Raw genomic sequence first — 19,712 nt, forward strand, 5'->3', positions numbered from 1 at the left:
CCTCTAGGGATGGTGAGCTGCTTCCATGGGTAAAGGTGCTTATTGTGAAAGCCTCATGACCTGACAACTTAGAGCTGATTGCCAATATCCACGTGGTGGAACGGAAGACTCTACTCCCCACATGTTCTCTGACCCCCACCCTTACACACTCAAACAAACTCGTTTTGTTTTTTTAATTACATGCTGAAAAAGACAGGATGCTCTCAACACAGCAAAGGCAGCAAGATACAAGGAGACAACAGTTCTGAGGACAAGAGCAACACTTTTATTATCCCTTTGGTGACACCCTCCCCCAAGTCCTCTAGGCTCAGCCCTCCTACCTTCCATAAGAAGGTTCCAGAAAACAAAGCAAGACAATACGGGGGAAGGGGAAGAGGAGAAATACTTTTATTGGAAGAGCGATGTGGACGTGAGAGAAAGGGTGACACAAACAAGGGAGGAGAATCCAAAGGGCCAGCACCTTTCTCGGACCCTCCAGGGGGCTGCCCAGAGATGGGCTGGCAGGCCCAGGCCCGGGCCTGAACCAGGCCTGGCAATCCCTTGGGAGAGGGCGCCTGGGAAGGAGGGAGGCAGGAGGCCTGGGATTCCCACGGAGACAATGCAAGAAGCCAGCTGGTCTCACCGATCCATGCTGTCGTCCGTAGGGCTGGAGAAACAGGTCTGTAACAACTTTTCACAGAACTCCAGCTCCTCCTGGGTCAGGAGGAGAGAGAGATCCTGAGCACAGGGGCCCACCTGCCTCTAGGACATTCCGCAGCCGGAACGGCCCTCTCTACTGCCCTCTACCTGCCCACTCCAGGAGCCACTGGGCTTTCCTGGTGACCACTGCTCAGATGGAGCTCACTTGCCCTCCCTGATCATGGGTTCCTGAGCTTTGGAGAGAGAGCCTGGGGCCTCCCAAACTGGTCTGTCCTGGAATCAGCCCTGTGACTCTCATATACCCACCCCAGGTAAAGGTGCTGACCACCAAGCCTGAGGATCTGAGTTCAATTCCTACAACCCATGCTGTGGAAGTTAAGAACTGACTCCCACAAATTGTCCTGTGTTCCAGAACAGCCAGGGCTGTTACACAGAGAAACCCTGTCTCAAAAAACTAAAATAAAATAATAAATGAATGTAAACATTTTTGGTTTTCAAGATAGAGTTTCTACATAGCTTTGGTGCCTGTCCTGGAACTCACTCTGTAGACCAGGCTGCCTCAAACTCACAGAGATCCACCTGTCTCTGTCTCCTGAGTGCTGGGATTAAAGGTGTGCACCACCACCAATCAAATGTAAACATTTTAAAGCCGTATTTTTTATGGGGATATGTGAGGAATGTTTGTTATATGTCAGTATGTGTACACGCATGTGCATGCATGTGTGAAAACCAGAGGTTCCCAGAAGCCATCCACCCCGCTTTTGTGTGTGCACAGGTGTGCAGGTACGAATGCATGTGTGTGCACATGGGAGTAGACATCAGAGGTTAACAAGGGTGGCCCTCACCCACTTCCATCTCTTCCTCTTTTCTTTTTGAGGGAAGGTGTCACAATGTAGCCCTGGGTTGGCCTGGAACTCACTACAGGTCAAGTTGGCCTCAGACTCACAGAGATCAGCCTGCTTCTGCCTGCCTTCCCAGTGCGACGATTCAAGGTGTGCGCCATCTTCCTTAATTTTTGAGACACAGTTTCTCACTGAACCTGGAGTTCACTGATTCTACTGAACTTGCTGCACACAAGCCCCAAGGAATCTTCTCTCTTTGGCTCCTGAGTGCTGGGATTTTAAGTGTATACCTGGGATTTGAGCACTATGCCAACTGAGCCATGTCCCCTGCCTTAAAAACCTGTTCTTACGGCAGTGTTTGTAGTAGTGAGAAACTGGGGACAACCCACACCTCCTTTATGAGGCAGCCATCTCAGGATTTCAAGTTGGAGACTACTTTGAGCTAACACAGTGAGAACCTACCTAAAAACTAAGTAAAAAGGAGGCAGTTAAATTCGTGAGGCCAGGAAGCCATCCATGCAATAGAGCTATAATGGAAGAGAAAACCTCTAACACCAGGAGTCAAACCTTCCCTGCTGGGCAGAGTGGTGGGGGACGCCTTTCATCCCAGCACCAGGCCTGGAGAGATCTCTATATGCCAGGCTGGCCTCTACCCACAGAGATCCGCCTGTCTCTGCCTCAGTGCTAACCCTGCTTTTATTTCTGAGGAAAGAATATCCAGCCTTGTCTTTATTTTTGAGAAAAGTTTGTTTTGTTTTTTTTTTGTTTTCAAGACAGGGTTTCTCTGTAGCTTTGGAGGCTGTCCTGGAACTCCCTTTGTAGTCGAGGCTGACCTTGAACTCACAGAGATCCGCCTGCCTCTGCCTCCGGAGTGCTGGGATTAAAGGCGTGGGCCTTCTTATCTACTTAATTTATTCACATATTTAACTTGATATTTAAGGATGCTCATCATTTTTGTGGCACATAGTAACTAGTCAGTTTATCACTTTTAGCCAGTTTATAAAACAGTTCTTGCCGGGCGTTGGTGGCGCACGCCTTTAATCCCAGCACTCGGGAGGCAGAGGCAGGCGAATCTCTGTGAGTTCGAGACCAGCCTGCCTGGACTACCAAGCGAGTTCCAGGACAGCCTCCAAAGCCACAGAGAAACCATGTCTCGAAAAAAAAAAAAAAAAAAAAAACAGTTCTCACTTCCCGACTGACGTAGCACGAGGCCCACAGTGCTTGCTAATAGGAGACACACAGTGAGAGAAGGCAGGGCCAGGTGGAGCCCACCCCCCACCGCTTCTACCTGGTACTCCTCATGCTGCTGCAGCAGCTGGCAGCGGTGACGGAGCAGCTCCTCCAGGCCCAGCTCAGGCTCCCGACATTCTCGCACACCCTGGGGAAAGTCCGTCACTAGGCTGCAGGAGGACATGAGAGCAGACCTTAGGACCCCATCTGCAACAAAGACCACAGCCCAGCTCCAAGCCCCCCACCCCCCACCGCTCCTGCGGGAGCCGAGGTATGCCAGGGCCGATAGCGGTCTTGGCTGCCCATCTGGGAAACTCCAGCTGCGGCACATCACTGCGGTGAATACAGACTTCAGATGGTGCCTGCCATGATGTCTATGCTGGCTTCCTCAGGCTCCGGTGTGCCTGACCTTTGGACGCTGTGACATAATGCTGCCCTCTATGAAGTTCATGCTGGAGAATGGTGTGGGTGAGTTATTCTAAGAAATCTTACAGTGTGTTAAGTGCACTGACAACTCTCTACTGGGCAGCATTCACAGACAACCTCGGCGTGTTGAAAAAGCCCAGAACCCTAATTGGCTTCCCCTGTGTGCACCGTCAGAAGGGGCTCGCCCTCCCAAGCACTGTGGGGAAATGCACTGTGTGATCCCTGCTCCTCTCTGACCTGACCTCTTCATCTAGTGTTCTAGTACAGCAGTGAGCCAGGGCCCTGCTGCTCTTGCTGTGCGGACGCCATCCCAGGCCCCCTCCTCCTGGGGCCCCAGTGTACCTGCACAGGGCCCCAAGCACATGCTCGTGGAAAGGGCTGTGTTCTGTCCTCACAAGGGCCACCAGCTGCTGGACCATCCCCATAGAGCACAGGGTTCCTGGGGGGAGAGCTGTGGGAGTGAAGAGGAAGGCTCCCGTACACCCCCGCCCCACACGCCCTCTCAGGCAGCCGGCTCACCTTTGTGCTCGGGGTGGCCCACCAGCAGGTTCTGCAGCAGGAAGGCCGACTTGACCTTGAGCTTCTGCACCTGCTGCTGCATAGCCCGCATCAGCACAGAGAACCCATCCAGGCGGAGGAACTGCAGCAGCCCAGCCTCTTGCTCTCGGACGAGACCTGGAGGGAGGAGCAGAGCTCTGCGGTCCCAGTCACCATGGCCTCCACCACCAACACCACCACCAGCCATGACCATCACCACCATCGCGGTTACGACAACTACCAACAGCGTCCGTCACTAGCCGTTGGGGAATAATCTTTTTGTACACTGTGAAGATGTGTCTCTGCCGAGGCTCCTTCTGATCGGTTTACTAGAACTACATGACCACTAGCTAGGCAGGAGGCACAGGTGGGATTTCCAGGGAGAGAAAGGAAGAGAAAGAGGAACCTAGGCGTGCAGGAGAAGCAAGACACATGGAAGAAAGCAGGACAGGCAGTACGGAGGTAAGGCAAAAAGCCACAAGACAAAACACAGATTAATACAATCAGGCTAATTTACATTATAAGAGCTATTGGGACAAGCCAAAGCTAAGGCTGAGCTTTCATAATTAATACTAAGTCTCTGTGCCATTATTTGGGAGTTGGCTGGCAGGACAAAGACTTGTTACAACTATTATGATTGGCACCACCATCATCACTATGACCATCACCAACACCACCATCTTCACTATGACCATCATCAACACCATCTTCACTATGACCATCATCATCAACACCACCATCATCACTATGACCATCATCAACACCACCATCTTCACTATGACCATCATCATTAACACCACCATCATCACTATGACCATCATCAACACCACCATCTTCACTATGACCATCATCATTAACACCACCATCATCACTATGACCATCATCAACACCACCATCATCACTATGACCATCATCAACACCATGATCATCACTATGACCATCACCAACACCACCATCATCACTATGACCATCATCAACACCACCATGTTCACTATGACCATCACCACCACCACCATCTTCACTATGACCATCATCAACACCACCATCTTCACTAGACCATCATCAACACCACCATCTTCACTATGACCAAAATCAACACCACCATCTTCACTATGACCATCATCAACACCACCATCTTCACTATGACCATCATCACCACCACCATCTTCACTATGACCATCATCAACACCATGACCATCACTATAACCATCATCAACACCACCATCATCACTATGACCAAAATCAACACCACCATCATCACTATGACCATCATCATCACCACCATCTTCACTATGACCATCATCATCACCACCATCTTCACTATGACCATCACTACCATTTCCATCACCACTACTATCACCATTACTACAGCCATCAACAACAATACCATCACCACCATATCACTATTACCATCACCGCCAGCAATACCATTCCTAACATACTCACCACGACAACTGTCACCCGGCACCACCACCATTGCCATTACCATCACCACTACCATCACTTCCACCTTGAGTGCTATTGCGCCACGATCACTACCATCACGATGCATCATCATCACATCACAATAACCACCATCCTCACTACCATCACAGAGTTCATCATAACCATGTAGTTTACCCTCTTAATGCGTACAACTCAGCGGTTTTTAGAATGTTCACTAAGCAACCATCACCATCATTTAACTCCAGAACATTTACTTCACGCTCGTACCCACTCCCAGTTTCCCTTCTCCAGCCTCTGCAAAAAGGGTCTACTTTCTCTCGCTATGGATTTGCCTACCCTGGATACCTCAAATGAATGAACTCACACAATATGGGCCCTTTTATTTCTTACATTGTTCATTCAACCAAATGTTTAAGGCCCATCCATGTTATAAATTCTGTAAGTACTTAATTTCGTCTTACAATAGAGCAGTATTCTGTTGTAGGTATATACCACATTTTATGCATTATTAATTTTGACTTTTTACAAGTACTTTACAGATACAGGTGCTCTTGGGTTCCCATTTTACCTCTTTACTCATCCATCCATCCATCCATCACTTATTTTGGTCTTTTTGTTTGTGTACATGACCCATATGTATACATGTGTGTTCTTGTGTGTACGTGTGCATGCATGTGGAGGCCAGAGGTCATGTTGGATGCTGTCCAGAACCACTACCCACCTTCTTTTTTGAAACAGGGTTTCTCATTAAACCTGTAGCTTCCCCAGTTAGAGTAGGCTGGATGGCTAAGGAGTTCCAGGGACCAACTGATGTCTGGGATTACAGCCACAAGTCTCCATGCTTTTTACATGGATACTGGAGATCCGAACTCAGGTTCTCATGCTTCCAAGCATTTTACCACCGAATTGTTTCCCCAGACCTTATTTAGGTCTTAAGATTTCATACGTCTCAGTCTGGCCTCCAACTTCACATACTCAGCCACAGATGACCCTGAACTCTTATTAGTCTGGCTGTCTCCACCTTCAAAGTGCAGAAATTAGAGGTATACACCACCACACATGGCTTAAATTCCCATTTTACGGACAAGAAACCCAAGCCACATTCCACGAACCCTGGATGGGCCCCTATCTCTTCTCTGCATCACGAGGAAGCCAGAATGGCTGCCACTGCTCTCAACTGACAGCTGAGGTCATCGCCATGGGACACACTACTCCGGTAAAAAGCTACACTTAACTCTGCTGTAAGGAAATGAGCTGACAAGACAGGAAGGTTGAGACACACTGCTACATAACAGACCAACTAGAAAAGCTCCACGCTGGGTTCCAACTGCGTGGTGGCCCCCATAGGCTCAATGGGAACGGCACTATTAGGAGGTGTGGCCTTGGAGTAGGTGTGGTCTTGCTGGAGGAAGCGTGTCACTTTGGGGCATGGGCTTTGAGGTTTCAAATGCTCATGCAAGAATCAGTGACACTCTCTCTTCCTGCTGGCTGAGGATCCAGATGTACAACTCTCAGCTCCTTCTCCAGCACCATGTCTGCCTGCCTGCACACCACCATACTTCCGGCCATGACGATAATGACTAGACCTCTGAAACAGTAAGCCAGCTCTAATTAATTAAAATGCTTTCCTTAGTAAGAGTTGTCGTGGTCATGGTGTCTCTTCACAGCAATGGGAACCCTGAGACAGTGGCATTCTAGAAAGGTCAAACTACAGATCGGGGGGGTGCTGTCCAGGCAAAGCAGAGAGGATCTGGGCAGTGAGGTGACTGATGGTTCCATAATGATGGGCATACGTCACTAGATGTCTATCCAAACCATAGACTGCATGGCCCTGTGTGAACAATGTGCTTGTTCAACTTAAGAAAGGCGGGACTAGGATGATACAGGTTCATTTTATTCAGGGAGAAATCACATGAGAAACCGATAAGCCAGGATCAACACCCTGCTGCTCTCCGTGACCCGACAGGAACCGCAAGTCTGTCCCTGACCCAAGATTAAATCCCACAGGGTCACGTATGCACCTGAGACCATGCCTAAAAGGGCGTGGTCAGCACTGCAGGTGTATGTGGTAGATTTCTCACTACAGAACCCAATTTGAGCTACAGAACCTAGGCAACGACGATGTGGGTTATCAGCTGGAACAATGTACGTCTCGGTTGGAGCACTGATAAGGAAGGGGGCTACTCCTCCGTTTTGCTATGAATCTAAAACTGCTCTAAGCCTGGGGATACAGCTCAGTAATATAGTATTTGCAGGGCATGTATGTGTCCTGGGTTTGAAACCCACCAAGTTGGGCATTTCCATGCATGCCTGTAGTTTCAGCTAGAGAGAGGCTGAGGCAGGAGACCAGGAGGTCAAGGTCATCCTTGGCTACCTAGCCAGTTCAAGGCTATGCTAGCTCACGTGAGACCCTGTCTTATAAACAAAAGAAACAGGGGCTGGAGAGATGGCTTAGTTGGTTAAGAGTCTTTGCTGTATTTCCAGAGTATCTGAGTTCGGTTCTCAGACCCTACAACAAGCACTTCACAACCACCTGTAATTACGGCTCCAGGGAATCTGATGCCCTCTTCTGGACTCTATAGGTACCTGCCCTCCCAGGAACACACGCATGCATATACACATAATTAACAATAAAACAGCAGGATTGCTGCAAGTCTGAGGCCTGCGTGGGCTATATAGGGAGTTACACAGTGAATTCCAGTGTATTAATGGGCTACCAAGAAGGCTCAGCAGGTAAAGGCACCAGCCATCAAGGCTGATAAGCTGAGTCCAATCCCAGGAGCCCACTGTTGGAAGTGAGAACCAACGCCCACAAGTTGCCTTTAGTCCACCATACTTGTACAATGGCACACATGACCCTATACAAATGTGGTTTCTTTTCTTGGTTTGTATTTGTTTTGCTTTTTCCGAGACAAGGTATCTCTGTGGCTTTGGAGGCTGTCCTGGAACTGGCACTTGCAGACCAGGCTGGCCTCCGAACTCACAGAGATCCGCCTGCCTCTGCCTGGGATTAAAGGTATGCACCACCAACGCCCAGTCAAATGCTTTGTTTTGTTTTAAAAAAGGATCCTGAAAATCCAAAAGCAAGAGCCAGATGTGATAGCACACACTTGTAATCTAAGTATCTTGGAGGTGGAGTCAGGAGGATCACAAGGCCACCCTTGGCTACACAGCAAGTTCGAGAGTTCGAGGTCAGTCTGGCATACATAAGGCCCTGTCTGAGAGCGAGAGGAGACAAGACAGTGAGCCCGCTCAGAGGGTCAGAGCACCTGCTGCACAACAGGCTGGCCTGAGGTTAATCCTCTGGTTAGAAACAGAGAGCTGACTCCACAGTGAGGGCAATGGCACTCACCACCTCCTTCCCCATTAACACTGAGGCTTGTTTTTGTTTGTTTTGTTTTGTTTCTTGATAAGCAGCAGACAAGAGGATCTCTGAGTTCAAGGCCAGTCTGGTCTACAGAGCGAGAGGGACACAGAGAAATCCCATGGGGGGGAGGGGCGGGGGGAGCAGGGATCAAGTCAACAGAGGTGCAAGTGTGTCTCTCCACCCTTCCGAGTCCCCTCCCCCACCCCAGGCCCGCGCACACGCAGGACTGCAAGTGGCCCATCGCCGAGTCCTTCTGAAACCCTTTCTCTGAGGAAACAAAGAACCACTCACAAAAGTGAAGTGACAAGGCAACCAAGTCTGTGCCCTCACGAGAGAGGGCAGGAATGCAGTCACGTCCCTGCCTCGGGCAGTAGGAGCCCACGTGACCAAGCCCTACTGGTTCCTAGCACAGAGCCCTCGGAAGCAGTCACACAACACCATACTATAAAGCCACCCGAAGAGGGGCTGACACTGCTTGGCTCTACGCTTTAAAGCGGTTACGTGAACGCCACTTCAGGGTAAAATGGCAGTGTCGTTCCGGCAGCTCCCCCATATCATCTGCAGAGCCCACCACGCTGTGAGGCCACCAAGCCACGTGAAGCTTCTTGCCTCAGTCCTCAAATGCTTTGTGCAGCAGTGGCCACCTTGGAGACAGATAGCCAATAGCAGAAGACGTACGTGGGCTCAGAGACAGTATCACTGTCATAGTTCACTGCCCTGATGACCAGGACCTCATAAAGGACTACTGGAGTAGGATGCTCTTGAACCACGACCCTCAGAAATGGTGAAGAAAGAGAGCCAAGGCAGTCTAGTGTGCTGCGCAGAACCATCCGGGTGGTCAGTTACCAGGTACATACACACGGGCAGAGGAAGAGAGGCTTCGTGTGCATGTCTGCACATTACATGCACATGCACACACATAAAACACCATAGACCATACACAACACATACATCATACATCCACAACCCACACAAGACACCCATACCAAACACATCACGCCAACACACATTCTCATTCTCTCTCTCTCTCTCTCTCTCTCTCTCTCTCTCTCTCTCTCTCTCTCTCTCTCACACACACACACACACACACACACACCATGTACAAGAATGTAACCAGAGAGGCAGTGGTGGTACGCACCTTTAGTCCCAGCACTCGGGAGGCAGGTGGATCTCTGTGAGTTCGAGAACAGCCTGTTCTACAGAGTTAGTTCCACAATAACCAGAGTTACACAAAGAAACCCTGTTTCAAAAAAACAAAAAAACAGGGCTGGAGAGATGGCTCAGAGGTTAAGAGCACTGGCTGCTGTTCCTGAGGTCCTGAGTTCAATTCCCAGCAACCACATGGTGGTTCACAACCATCTATGAGATCTGGTGCCCTCTTCTGGCCTGCATGCATACAGGCAGGCAGAACACTGTACACACAAAAAATAAACCAACCTTTAAAAACACACACAAGTAAAATAGGGACTGAAAGCTGGCTCAGCAGCTGAGAGCAGTTACTGTTCTTTTTTTTTTTTTTTTTTTTTTTTTGGTTTTTCGAGACAGGGTTTCTCTGTGACTTTGGAGACTGTCCTGGAACTCGTTCAGTAGACCAGGCTGGTCTCGAACTCACAGAGATCCGCCTGCCTCTGCCTCCCGAGTGCTCGGATTAAAGGCATGCGCCACCAACGCCCGGCTGGAATTACTGTTCTTATAGAGAAGACTTAGATTCAGTTCCCATTACCCACATGGCAGCTCAAATCCACCTGTAAACTTGAGTTCCAGAAGATACCATACCCTTGGCTGGCCTCCTCGGGCACTGTGCACATACAGTGTATGTACACGCAGGCAAAAAACTCATGCACATAAAAAAAAATACAAGAAATAAATCTTATAATAAGTAGATAAAACTTACTAGCAGAACGCTTTTCAAGTCCCTCCGCACACAGCCCCAGGTCAGGCTGTAGCAGAGCTGGGGCACAAAGTCCTTTTTCTTACCCTGGGGCTGGGCTATCCTGTCTGGGCCATTAAGGCTGCCCTGCTCCAGACCCTCTCCCTCTCCAGGAAGGACTAAATGCTTCCTCCCTGCTGAAAGCCTGCCCTACCCAAGGCCCCCCTGCTCTCCCACCAGCCTCGGTGCCCCAGGAGCATCTGCCCTCCTGCTGTGAGGAAGCCACTGAAGACCAGAGCACAAGATGCAGGAGTGGGCACAGGCTCCTCCCACTTTCTCCTCTCTCTTTGTCTCTACCTCCCCAGCCCCCTCCCCTCCTCTCCACAGTCTAGCTTTGTGGCAATCCTACATCCTGAGATTACAGTCCACCCCTAGGATTGGCTTTACACATCCCGTTTCAAAGTCACCGTGTAACCGCTAGAGGTAAGGACCAGTGGGACCGGGGTGTTGGTCAGCTGGTGGTAGGATGCTTCCCTAGCATTCACGAAGCCCTGGGTTCGATTCCCTGCAGCTCACACCCAAGCATGGTGGTGCGTGCCTACAATCCCAGAGCCCTGGAAAGATACAGGCAGGAGAACGAGAAGGTAACGGTCGTTTTCTGGTACAGAGAGAGTTCAAGGCCAACCTGGTAAACGTGAGATTCCCATCCCAAAAATGGAAAGGAGCCAGGAGTGGTGCCACACACATTTCATCCCAGCACCCAGGAGCAGAGGCAGGAGAATCTCTGCGTTCAATGCTAGCTAGCTCAAGGACACCCGGGGCTACACAGAGAAAACCTGTCTTAGAAGAAAAGAAACAGTCGTCCTTGCAGAGATAAACAAGGAGGCGCTGTGTGTCCTTGCAAGCCCACTCCCAGATACATACCCTAAGAAAGGGAACATGTCGACAGGCAAGGCTTGTAACCCCTGCTCACAGCAGCAGCGCCCAAGGGGCTGAGACAACCCAGGCTCCCGCTGGCAGATGGACAGATAAACAAAATGTGCCGTGTTGATGCGCTGGAATGTCATTCAGCCATAAAAAGGAATGAAGTGCTGACGCATGCCACCACAAGGATGAGCACTATGCTCAGTGACAGAATCCAGACACAAGGGGCCACATGGGGCCCACAGCTCTGTTTACAGGGAATGTCACGGACAGGCAAACCCTCTGCAAGAGCTGAAGTTAGGGACATGGGGAGGGCCCGCTGCTTGCCGACAGCGTCCAGCTGGAGGTGACAAATGTTACAAAGTCGAAAGGGGGAGCACAACCTTGCAAATGCACTAAAAAATACTGCACCGTGTTCTCTAAAGGATGGATTTAGCTGTGCCTGGAGGCATGAGCTCTCATCTAAGCTACATGGAATATGGAGGGAGGAGGATGACAAGTCCCAGGCTTGCTTGGACTGTAGAGTGAGTGAGTTCAAGGCCAACCCAGGAAAAGTTAGCAAGATCCTACCTCAAAACAGAAAGGTAACGAGAGCCCGGGCGTACTCCAGAATGCTTGCCTGTCATACACAAAGCCCTGGGGTTTGACACCCAGAACCCCATAAACTAAGCATGGTGGTACATGTTTGCAATGTCAGCACTCCAGAAGTGGGGGCAGGAGAATCAAATCACATGACTTTAGGGGAGGCACTCATAAGGCCCCACCCCGCCAAGATACTCTAGTCCATGGGAGGAGCGGGTAGGAGGAACCATACTCCTCAGTGCTGTGGCCACTGCTAAACTGCCCTGGCTTGGGTAAATAAGCACCCAATGGAGCTCGTGAGAACGGCCCTAGTTAAATGCAGTGGAGGGGACTTCTTGGTAGATGAATCTCTGTGAGTTCAAGACCAGCCTGGTCTATGTGGCGAGTTCTGTGGCAAGTTCTAGGCCAGCCAAAGCTACACAGTGATAGTATCTTGAAAATAAATAAATAAAATTAAAAATAAACACACACAGGCTGGAGAGATGGCTCAGAGGTTAAGAGCACTGACTGTTCTTCCAGAGGTCCTGAGTTCAATTCCCAGCAACCACATGGTGGCTCACAACCATCTATAATGAGATCTGGTGCCCTGTTCTGTCATGCAGGCACACATGCAGACAGAACACTGTATACATAATAAATAAAATTTAAAAACATAAATAAATAAAATAAGAAAAATACACACACACACAAAATAGAACAGAGCTTGTGACATAGCTCAGCAGATACAGACATTTGCCACCAACCTGAGAACCTGAATTCAACCCCTGAAGCCCACATGGTAGTAGCAGACACATACACCGAATACATACATTATTAAAAACAAAGCCAGCATTAAACAAGTGCTCCCACAGTGCTGGTTTTCTTTCTGTGCCCACGCTGGCACCTACGTCTGAGCTAAACTTCTCTGTCCACGCTTTGGCTCCCTTGCTTCACAGGCTGTGAGGGTTGACAGCATTCCTTCAGAGTGTAGAGACACCTACTGAGGGACACTGTCCTGTCTGGAGAAGCAGTGGTTGTTGTAACCGGGGAAGGCCCCAGTGTCTCCAGCCCGTCAGCTCGGTATCCTACAGCAAAGGCATGGTCTCCAAGGCAGCAAATAAACTGACCCCAGATGGACAGAGGTTCTGATATGTGTGAGGTGCTCAAGTTGCACACAAGGTTACCCACCACCACTGCCCAGGTGCTCTTGGTCTCTGGCTCTGACAGAGGTTCTGATATGTGTGAGGTGCTCAAGCTGCACACAAGGTTACCCACCACCACTGCCCAGGTGCTCTTGGTCTCTGGCTCTGACTTCACTTCTCTGGCACCCCACACGGAGCCCCAACAAAAACGGGAGTCAAAGAATAAAGGTAAAGGAAGCACCCAACCCGTTATTCCCTGTGGCTCTAGCAAGCCCCAGCCCCTCCCCCAGCAAGCCTGGACACTCACAGGAGATGGCGAAGAGGGCCTTGACGCGTACCGTGTCGCAGGAGTCCCGGTCGAGCAGTCGAAGCAGCTTGCGGAGGGCACCCAAGCCCAACACCTGCTCCTGGATGGCTGCAACGTTCTGACTGCACGTACCGATGAGCTGTGCGGCCCTCCAGCGCAGCCCAGCAGCCCCGGCCTCTAGGTATCGGCCCACCAGCAGGTGCATGCCTGACAGCTGGCAGAAATCTGGAGACAGGAGAAGACAGAAAACTGTCCAAGGCCCCAGTTCACAGGCTGACCTATTTAGAAATAGCGTGTGAGAGCAAGGGCTGATTAACAGTGTTTCTGCAAGTGAAACAGGTCTGGGGCGAACTGAGGCTGTAGCTCAGTTGGCAGAGTGCTTGTCTAGCTCTCATGAAGTCCTGGGTTTGAGTCTCAGCACACGCAGCACTCAGGAGGCAGTAAGGTCACAAGTTCTAGGTCATCCTCGGCTACATAGGAAGTTTAAGGCCAGCCTGGGATACATAAGACTGTCACAAGCTGGGCAGTAGTGGTGCAGTCCTTTAATCCCAGCACTCAGGGAGGAAGGCTGATCTCTGTGAGTTCAAGGCCAGCCTGGTCTACAGAGTTAGTTCCAAGACAGCCTGAACTGTTACACAGAGAAACTCTGTCTCAAGAAAATGGGTCACAAAACAGATGGGGAGGAACAGGGGGGCACATGTTGGGAAATGTCATTCTGTAAATATGTGTCTGATTGGTTTGAATAAAGTACTGTTGGCCAATAGGGAAGCAAGATAGGTGGGACTAGGAGTTGAGGAGGATTCTGGGAAAGAGAGACAAATGCAGACACAATGTAGGCCACCAGTGGAGTAAGAGGTCCGGACCCTTTTCTCTGGTAAGAGAAATACGTAGATTAACAATTATGGATTAAATACATAAGTCAGAGCTAGTCAGTAAGAAACCAAGCAAACGGCCAACGGCTTCATAATATAGTGTCCTGTGTTATTTGGAGGTTCAGACAGTGCGGCAGGGCCCAGGCGACTGGTAGGGAAAACTACACTCTACAGGAGCATGCCTATAATCTTCTGAGACAGGAGGATGAAAAGTTCTGTGTGGGCTACAGAGGGAGTTCGAGGCCAGCCTCAAAATGCCAAATGAAAAGAGGGCTAGGAATGTAGTTCGGGAGCAGTATGCTTGCTTTACATGCTCGAGATCCTGCGTTCTGTCCTTATACCACACACGAAAAGCGTTCCGGCAGGGGACAGTCACACAGATATCATGAGTATTCTGAAAGCTACCCGGTATGCTGGTGAAAGCCTGAATTCCAGCACTTACAAGACAGAAACAGGAGGACTGCTACAAGTTCAAGATCAGCTAGGATATCATAGAAAGACTGCCTCAAAAAAAAGAAAAAAATCAGTAAAATAAAACAAAATGAATGAATGCACTTCAGAACAGAATTATACACTTGAAATGGTTACTTCTGCTTTGTGACTTTTTTTTTTTGGTTTTACGAGACAGGGTTTCTCTGTTTTGGAGGCTGTCGTCCAGCCTAGCCTCGAACTCACAGAGATCCGCCTGCCTCTGCCTCCCGAGTGCTGGGATTAAAGGCATGCACCACCAACGCCCGGCCCTTTGTGACTTTTTTACATTTACTCACTTATGGGGGGAGGGGGATACGTATGTCATGGTTCCATTCTGGGAGTGGTTCTCTCCTTTCACTATGTGAGTTCCAGGAATGGAACTTGGGTCACTTGGTGACACTGGACTCCCAGCACTGAGGTGGTAATGTAAGGAAGATCAGGAGTTCAAAGTCAACCCCAGTTACGCAGCAAGCTTCAGGGTAACCTGAACTGACTGAGAATTTGTCTCAACAATAATAACTAAAAGAATACAGGGGGGCTGGAGAGATGGCTCAGCGGTTAAGAGCACTGACTGCTCTTCCAGAGGACCCGGGTTCAAATCAGCACCCACAGGGCAGCTCACAACTGTTTATAACTCCAGGATCTAACACTCTCACACAGATACACACGCAGGCAAAACACCAATGCTCTTACACATGTGTACACACATGCAGAGTGCAATAAATTAAAAAAAGAAAGAAGAATATGGGGCTTGAAAAATGGCTCAGTTGGTTAAGAACGTATTGTTTGTTCTTGTAGAGGACACTGGTTCAGTTAACACCCACAAATAGGTGGGTAACTCCAGTTTCAGGGGATCCACAGCCATCTTCTAGCCTTCCAGGGCACCAGATATGCATGCATGGGGCATACATGTATACATACATGCAGACACTCACACATACAGACACAATAAAAATGCATAGCTCATGCCTTTAATCCTAGACCTTGGGAAGCAGAAGCAGGTAGATATCTGTGAGCCTCAGGACAGCCTGGCCTACAGAGTTCCAAGCCAGCTAGGGCTACATGGTGAGATCTTGCCTCATTGAATGAATAAACAAACAAATAAATAAATAAATAGGAGCCAGGCATGGTGGCGCTCACCTTTAATTCCACTCAGGAGGCAGAGGCAGGTGAATTTCTATGAGTTTGAGGTCAGCCTGATCTACAAAGTCAGTTCCAGAACAGCCAAGGCTGTTCCACAGAGAAACTCTGTGCCAAAAAAAAATAATAAAGATAAATAAATAAACAAAAATAAGTATGTTTAAAATAATAATAATAAAAGAATGTGACCTATGACCTGTGCCATGTCCCGCCCTAGAACCACAGACGTAGGATTCCTTTCTGTTCTGACCAGGATAGCACAATACTACCCCAGGACCACTCCTTGAACGCTTCTCAAATCAGGCGTAATCCCAACACACACTTCCGTCTCCGGTCGGTGCCGTACTTCAAGGTGGCCTCGTTTTATCACCCGACCCCAACTCCTCCCTTCCTATCTTCTACAGAGCGGCAGGAGATGGCCGGCAGATCAGTCTCGGGACTTCTCGGGAAGTGGCAGAACACACCTGCCACCAGTGACTTGGGGGGTAACTGTGGGGGGGGGGAGAGGCTGGGAGGAGCTGGTGTGCCATCCAGGAGGGGGCGTGGGGCGCCCAGGCCGGGGAGGGCGTGGGGTGGGGGGACACGGGGGACGGCACTGGGGTACCTGCTGCATTGTCCATGTTCTCGCACAGGTCTGCCAGCAGCTCTAGCGCCCCTTCACGCTCCTGCTGGTCGGTGGCCAGCTCCGCTTCGCCAGCAGTTGGGGGTGTGGCCTGGGACAGCACCCGGAGACAGCTCTTCATCTGCTCCACCTCCTCGCGCTGGCCCCGGAAGGCAGCCGACATGGCTTCCTGCAGCCACTGGCGTCTCTAGGGGAGGAGGAGAAGGGGTGGGGAGAGAGGCAGAGGTCTCTCAGTGACTACCCAGGCAGTGACATTAATACAGCGCATTGGAGAAGGCATAGTGGCCTCATTCTGTAGTGCAGTCTGGCTTCCGACTCACAGCAGTCTCCCTGCCGTGGCCTCCCATCGCTGGGGCTAAAAGCATGTGCTATGGCCGGGCGGTGGCGGCGCGTGCGCCTTTAATCCCAGCACTCGGGAGACAGAGGCAGGGGGATCTCTGTGAGTTCGAGGCCGGGCTGATCTACAGAGCGAGTTCCAGGACAGCCTCCAAAACAATACAGAGAAACCCTGTCTCAAAAAACAAACAACAACAACAACAAAAAAAGACTCTATTGTGGTTATTTGGGAAGCAGCCGCCAGGACTGGAAAACTGTCTACAAACACCCCAGAAGAGCGGGTTGGATCTTACAGGTAGTTGAAAAGGCCTAGCTCTAAATGAGGTTGGCAGAGCTACAAAAGTTCTTAGCAGAGAGGGAGAGACAAGGACTGAGAAGTGTAAAACTAGAGACAAGAAGGCTTAGTAGGAGACTAAGTGGTCCACGGAAGAGAAAGGTGATGGAGCTGATCGCGTCAGCATGTCCTTGTAACCCCAGCACTGGGGAGGTGGAGGCAGGAGGATCGGAAGTTCCAGAACAATCTCAACCATGTACGGATGTGAGAAACGGACAGACCCTGGGCTGTGAACAGAGAACGAACTGAACAGCTAAGGTGTAAGACGAGAAAGAGGAGTCAGAATGATGCTGGGACTTTGTCCTGACCAACTGGCAACAGAGGGGAGGGGGGACACAGACGTCAGCTCTGAGGATCTGCTAACACCCGGGGAAAACACTGAGAAGATGCCCTCACGGTTGGGGCAGAGGTCCTGGCACGCTCGCTCTACCAACACCCTGAGCGGGATGGTTCTGCATCGGGACGAGTGTCCTGAGAGCTACAGGAGGTAGCATCCCTGGCATGCACTTTCCTCCAAGTTGTGACACGAATGGCTCTACCCAGACGGGTGTGGCGCACACCTTTAATCCCACCCAGCACTGGGGGGGCAGAGGCAGGCGGATCTCTGTGAGGCTACCCAGGTCTACAAGATCCAGGTTAGCTAAGGCTGCTGTTACACAGAGAAACACTGGGGGGGGGGGAGTGAGGGAAGGAGGGGGAGAGAAAGGGAGGGAGGAAGGAAGGAAGGAAGGAGGGAAGGAGGGAGGGAAGGAAGGAAGGAAGGAAGGAAGGAAGGAAGGAAGGAAGGAAGGCTGACTCTACCTATTGCTAAATGTCCTCTGGAAAATTGAAAAAATTAAAGATAAACCAATAGAAAGTATGGAGAATGAAGAGAAATCAACAAAGGGCACAGACAAGGACAAGTCCCAAAGAGGCTGAAATGCCAGGCACACACCTATAATCCCAGTACTTTGGAGGTGGAGGCCGGAAGACCAGGAGGACAAGGTCATTTTGGCTAACCTGATCTGTATGAGACCTCAATGTCGAAAAAAGAAAGAAAGCGTGGGGGGGGGCAAAGCTTTGTAACTATGCTCCCTGATAAATTTGGGCAAGCTGTCTCATTATTCTGTGCCTGTTTCTCCTGGCGCTGTGAAGGTCTAATGATACAATGTATACAAATTATTCTACAACTTAACTGAATTGCTACACTGTTTCTACGTAGAGTAACTATCAGCTAAAAAAAGAAAATTACATGTAAATTTCCTATCAACCTTCAAGTCAACTGTCAAGTTTTTATTATGGCTATACTGAATACACTGACTTAAAAAAAAAGATCTGAGGAACGGAAAGGATGTGACTTGCCCAACCAAGGTCATGGTTGGCTACTGGCAAATCCCAACCGTACAGTATGTTGAGTACAGCCCAGTCTAAGCTGGGACGTCAAAAGTGCCATATGAAACACTGTCGTTACTAGTATTATCACCATCAATTCAAAAAACGAATGAAAACGCGAGGGCTGGGAAGACCCAATAATATACCCAAGGTCACACTAGTGGGGACAAGGCTGAACCCAGGTCTGCCTCATACCACTAGCTCACTCTCGCTCTCTGTCTATCGCTCTGTCTGTCTCTCTGTCTCTCTTCTCTGTGTCTCTGTCTCTCTGTCTCTGTCTTTCTCTCTCTCTCTTTCTCTCTGTCTCTCTTTCTCTCTGTGTCTCTGTCTCTGTCTGTCTTTCTCTCTCTCTGTCTCTCTGTCTGTCTGTCTCTGTCTCTCTTTTTCTGTCTCTGTCTCTCTGTCTCTCTCTGTCTCTCTCTCTCTCTGGCTCTGTTTCTGTCTGTCTCTGTCTCTCTCCTCTCTCTCTCTCCCCCCATCATCACGAGACAAGCCTGCGTTCAGTCACTTGGCCGCTGACCTTCAGCCATCCACGATGCCACATTCGGAATTTTGCTCCAGGACACTTTTCGTCCACCTCCCCAGGCCCCCCTCGCTCTCGCCCCAGTCCCTTGGGTCCTCGCACTTTTTACCTCCTCGCTCATGGGTTCTGGCGGGGGGTCAGGCTCCTCGGAGCCCGCAGTGATAGCCATCTGTAGCAGGCCTTGGAGGTTCCGCGGAGGCCGGGGATTGCCGGCGCCCCCCCGCCGAGGAGCCGCTGCCCCCTGACGAGCAGCCCTGGGAGGCCGGGGGCAGCGCGAGCGGGAGGCGACTGCCCCCGGAGCCTTGGTCTGCCATGGACCTTTTTTTTCTTTATTGCAGGGAGAATGTGTCGGAGGAAGACGACGGTCACCGCCGAGGCAGCTCCGGCATCCGAGGGGTCCACGCTGGAGGGTCTGCCGAGAAGGTGGCGTTTGGGGAGCGTTAGGAGCCTCCCCGCGGCCCCAGGCCATTGTGGCTGCACCCACCTCACTCACAGCCCCCTTTCCCTCCCTCCGTACCAACGGGACCCTTCCCAAATCCAGACGCCCCTCCTCCCTCCCTAGCAACAGGCCCCACCCACCCTCCCTGGCAACGAGCTCCCCCCAACCCACCCTCACCCAGGCTCCACATTTTGCGTGCTCGTCTCTTAGCAACTCCCACCGGCCCGCCTCCAAGGCAGCGAGCCTTCCCTCTGTCTCCTTAGCAACAAGTCGCCTCCCTCGCCTTGGAAGAGGGGTGCCCCAACGGGGCCGA

General features: G+C 50.5%; 1 protein-coding gene across 1 annotated transcript; it reads right to left on the bottom strand.

The window, feature by feature from the left end:
* Positions 1 to 242: 242 nt before the first annotated feature.
* Hspbp1 (HSPA (Hsp70) binding protein 1) lies at positions 243 to 19,712 on the bottom strand. Its single transcript, XM_013123728.3, is given in 9 exon segments — positions 243 to 693; positions 2,770 to 2,881; positions 3,480 to 3,576; positions 3,657 to 3,812; positions 13,292 to 13,516; positions 16,379 to 16,583; positions 19,070 to 19,180; positions 19,182 to 19,372; positions 19,577 to 19,712. Coding segments are annotated over 8 exon segments (1,074 nt in total). The 5' UTR covers positions 19,275 to 19,372; positions 19,577 to 19,712; the 3' UTR covers positions 243 to 618.

Source organism: Mesocricetus auratus, unplaced genomic scaffold, assembly GCF_017639785.1.
Source record: "Mesocricetus auratus isolate SY011 unplaced genomic scaffold, BCM_Maur_2.0 Super-Scaffold_100037, whole genome shotgun sequence".
NCBI lineage: Eukaryota > Metazoa > Chordata > Mammalia > Rodentia > Cricetidae > Mesocricetus > Mesocricetus auratus.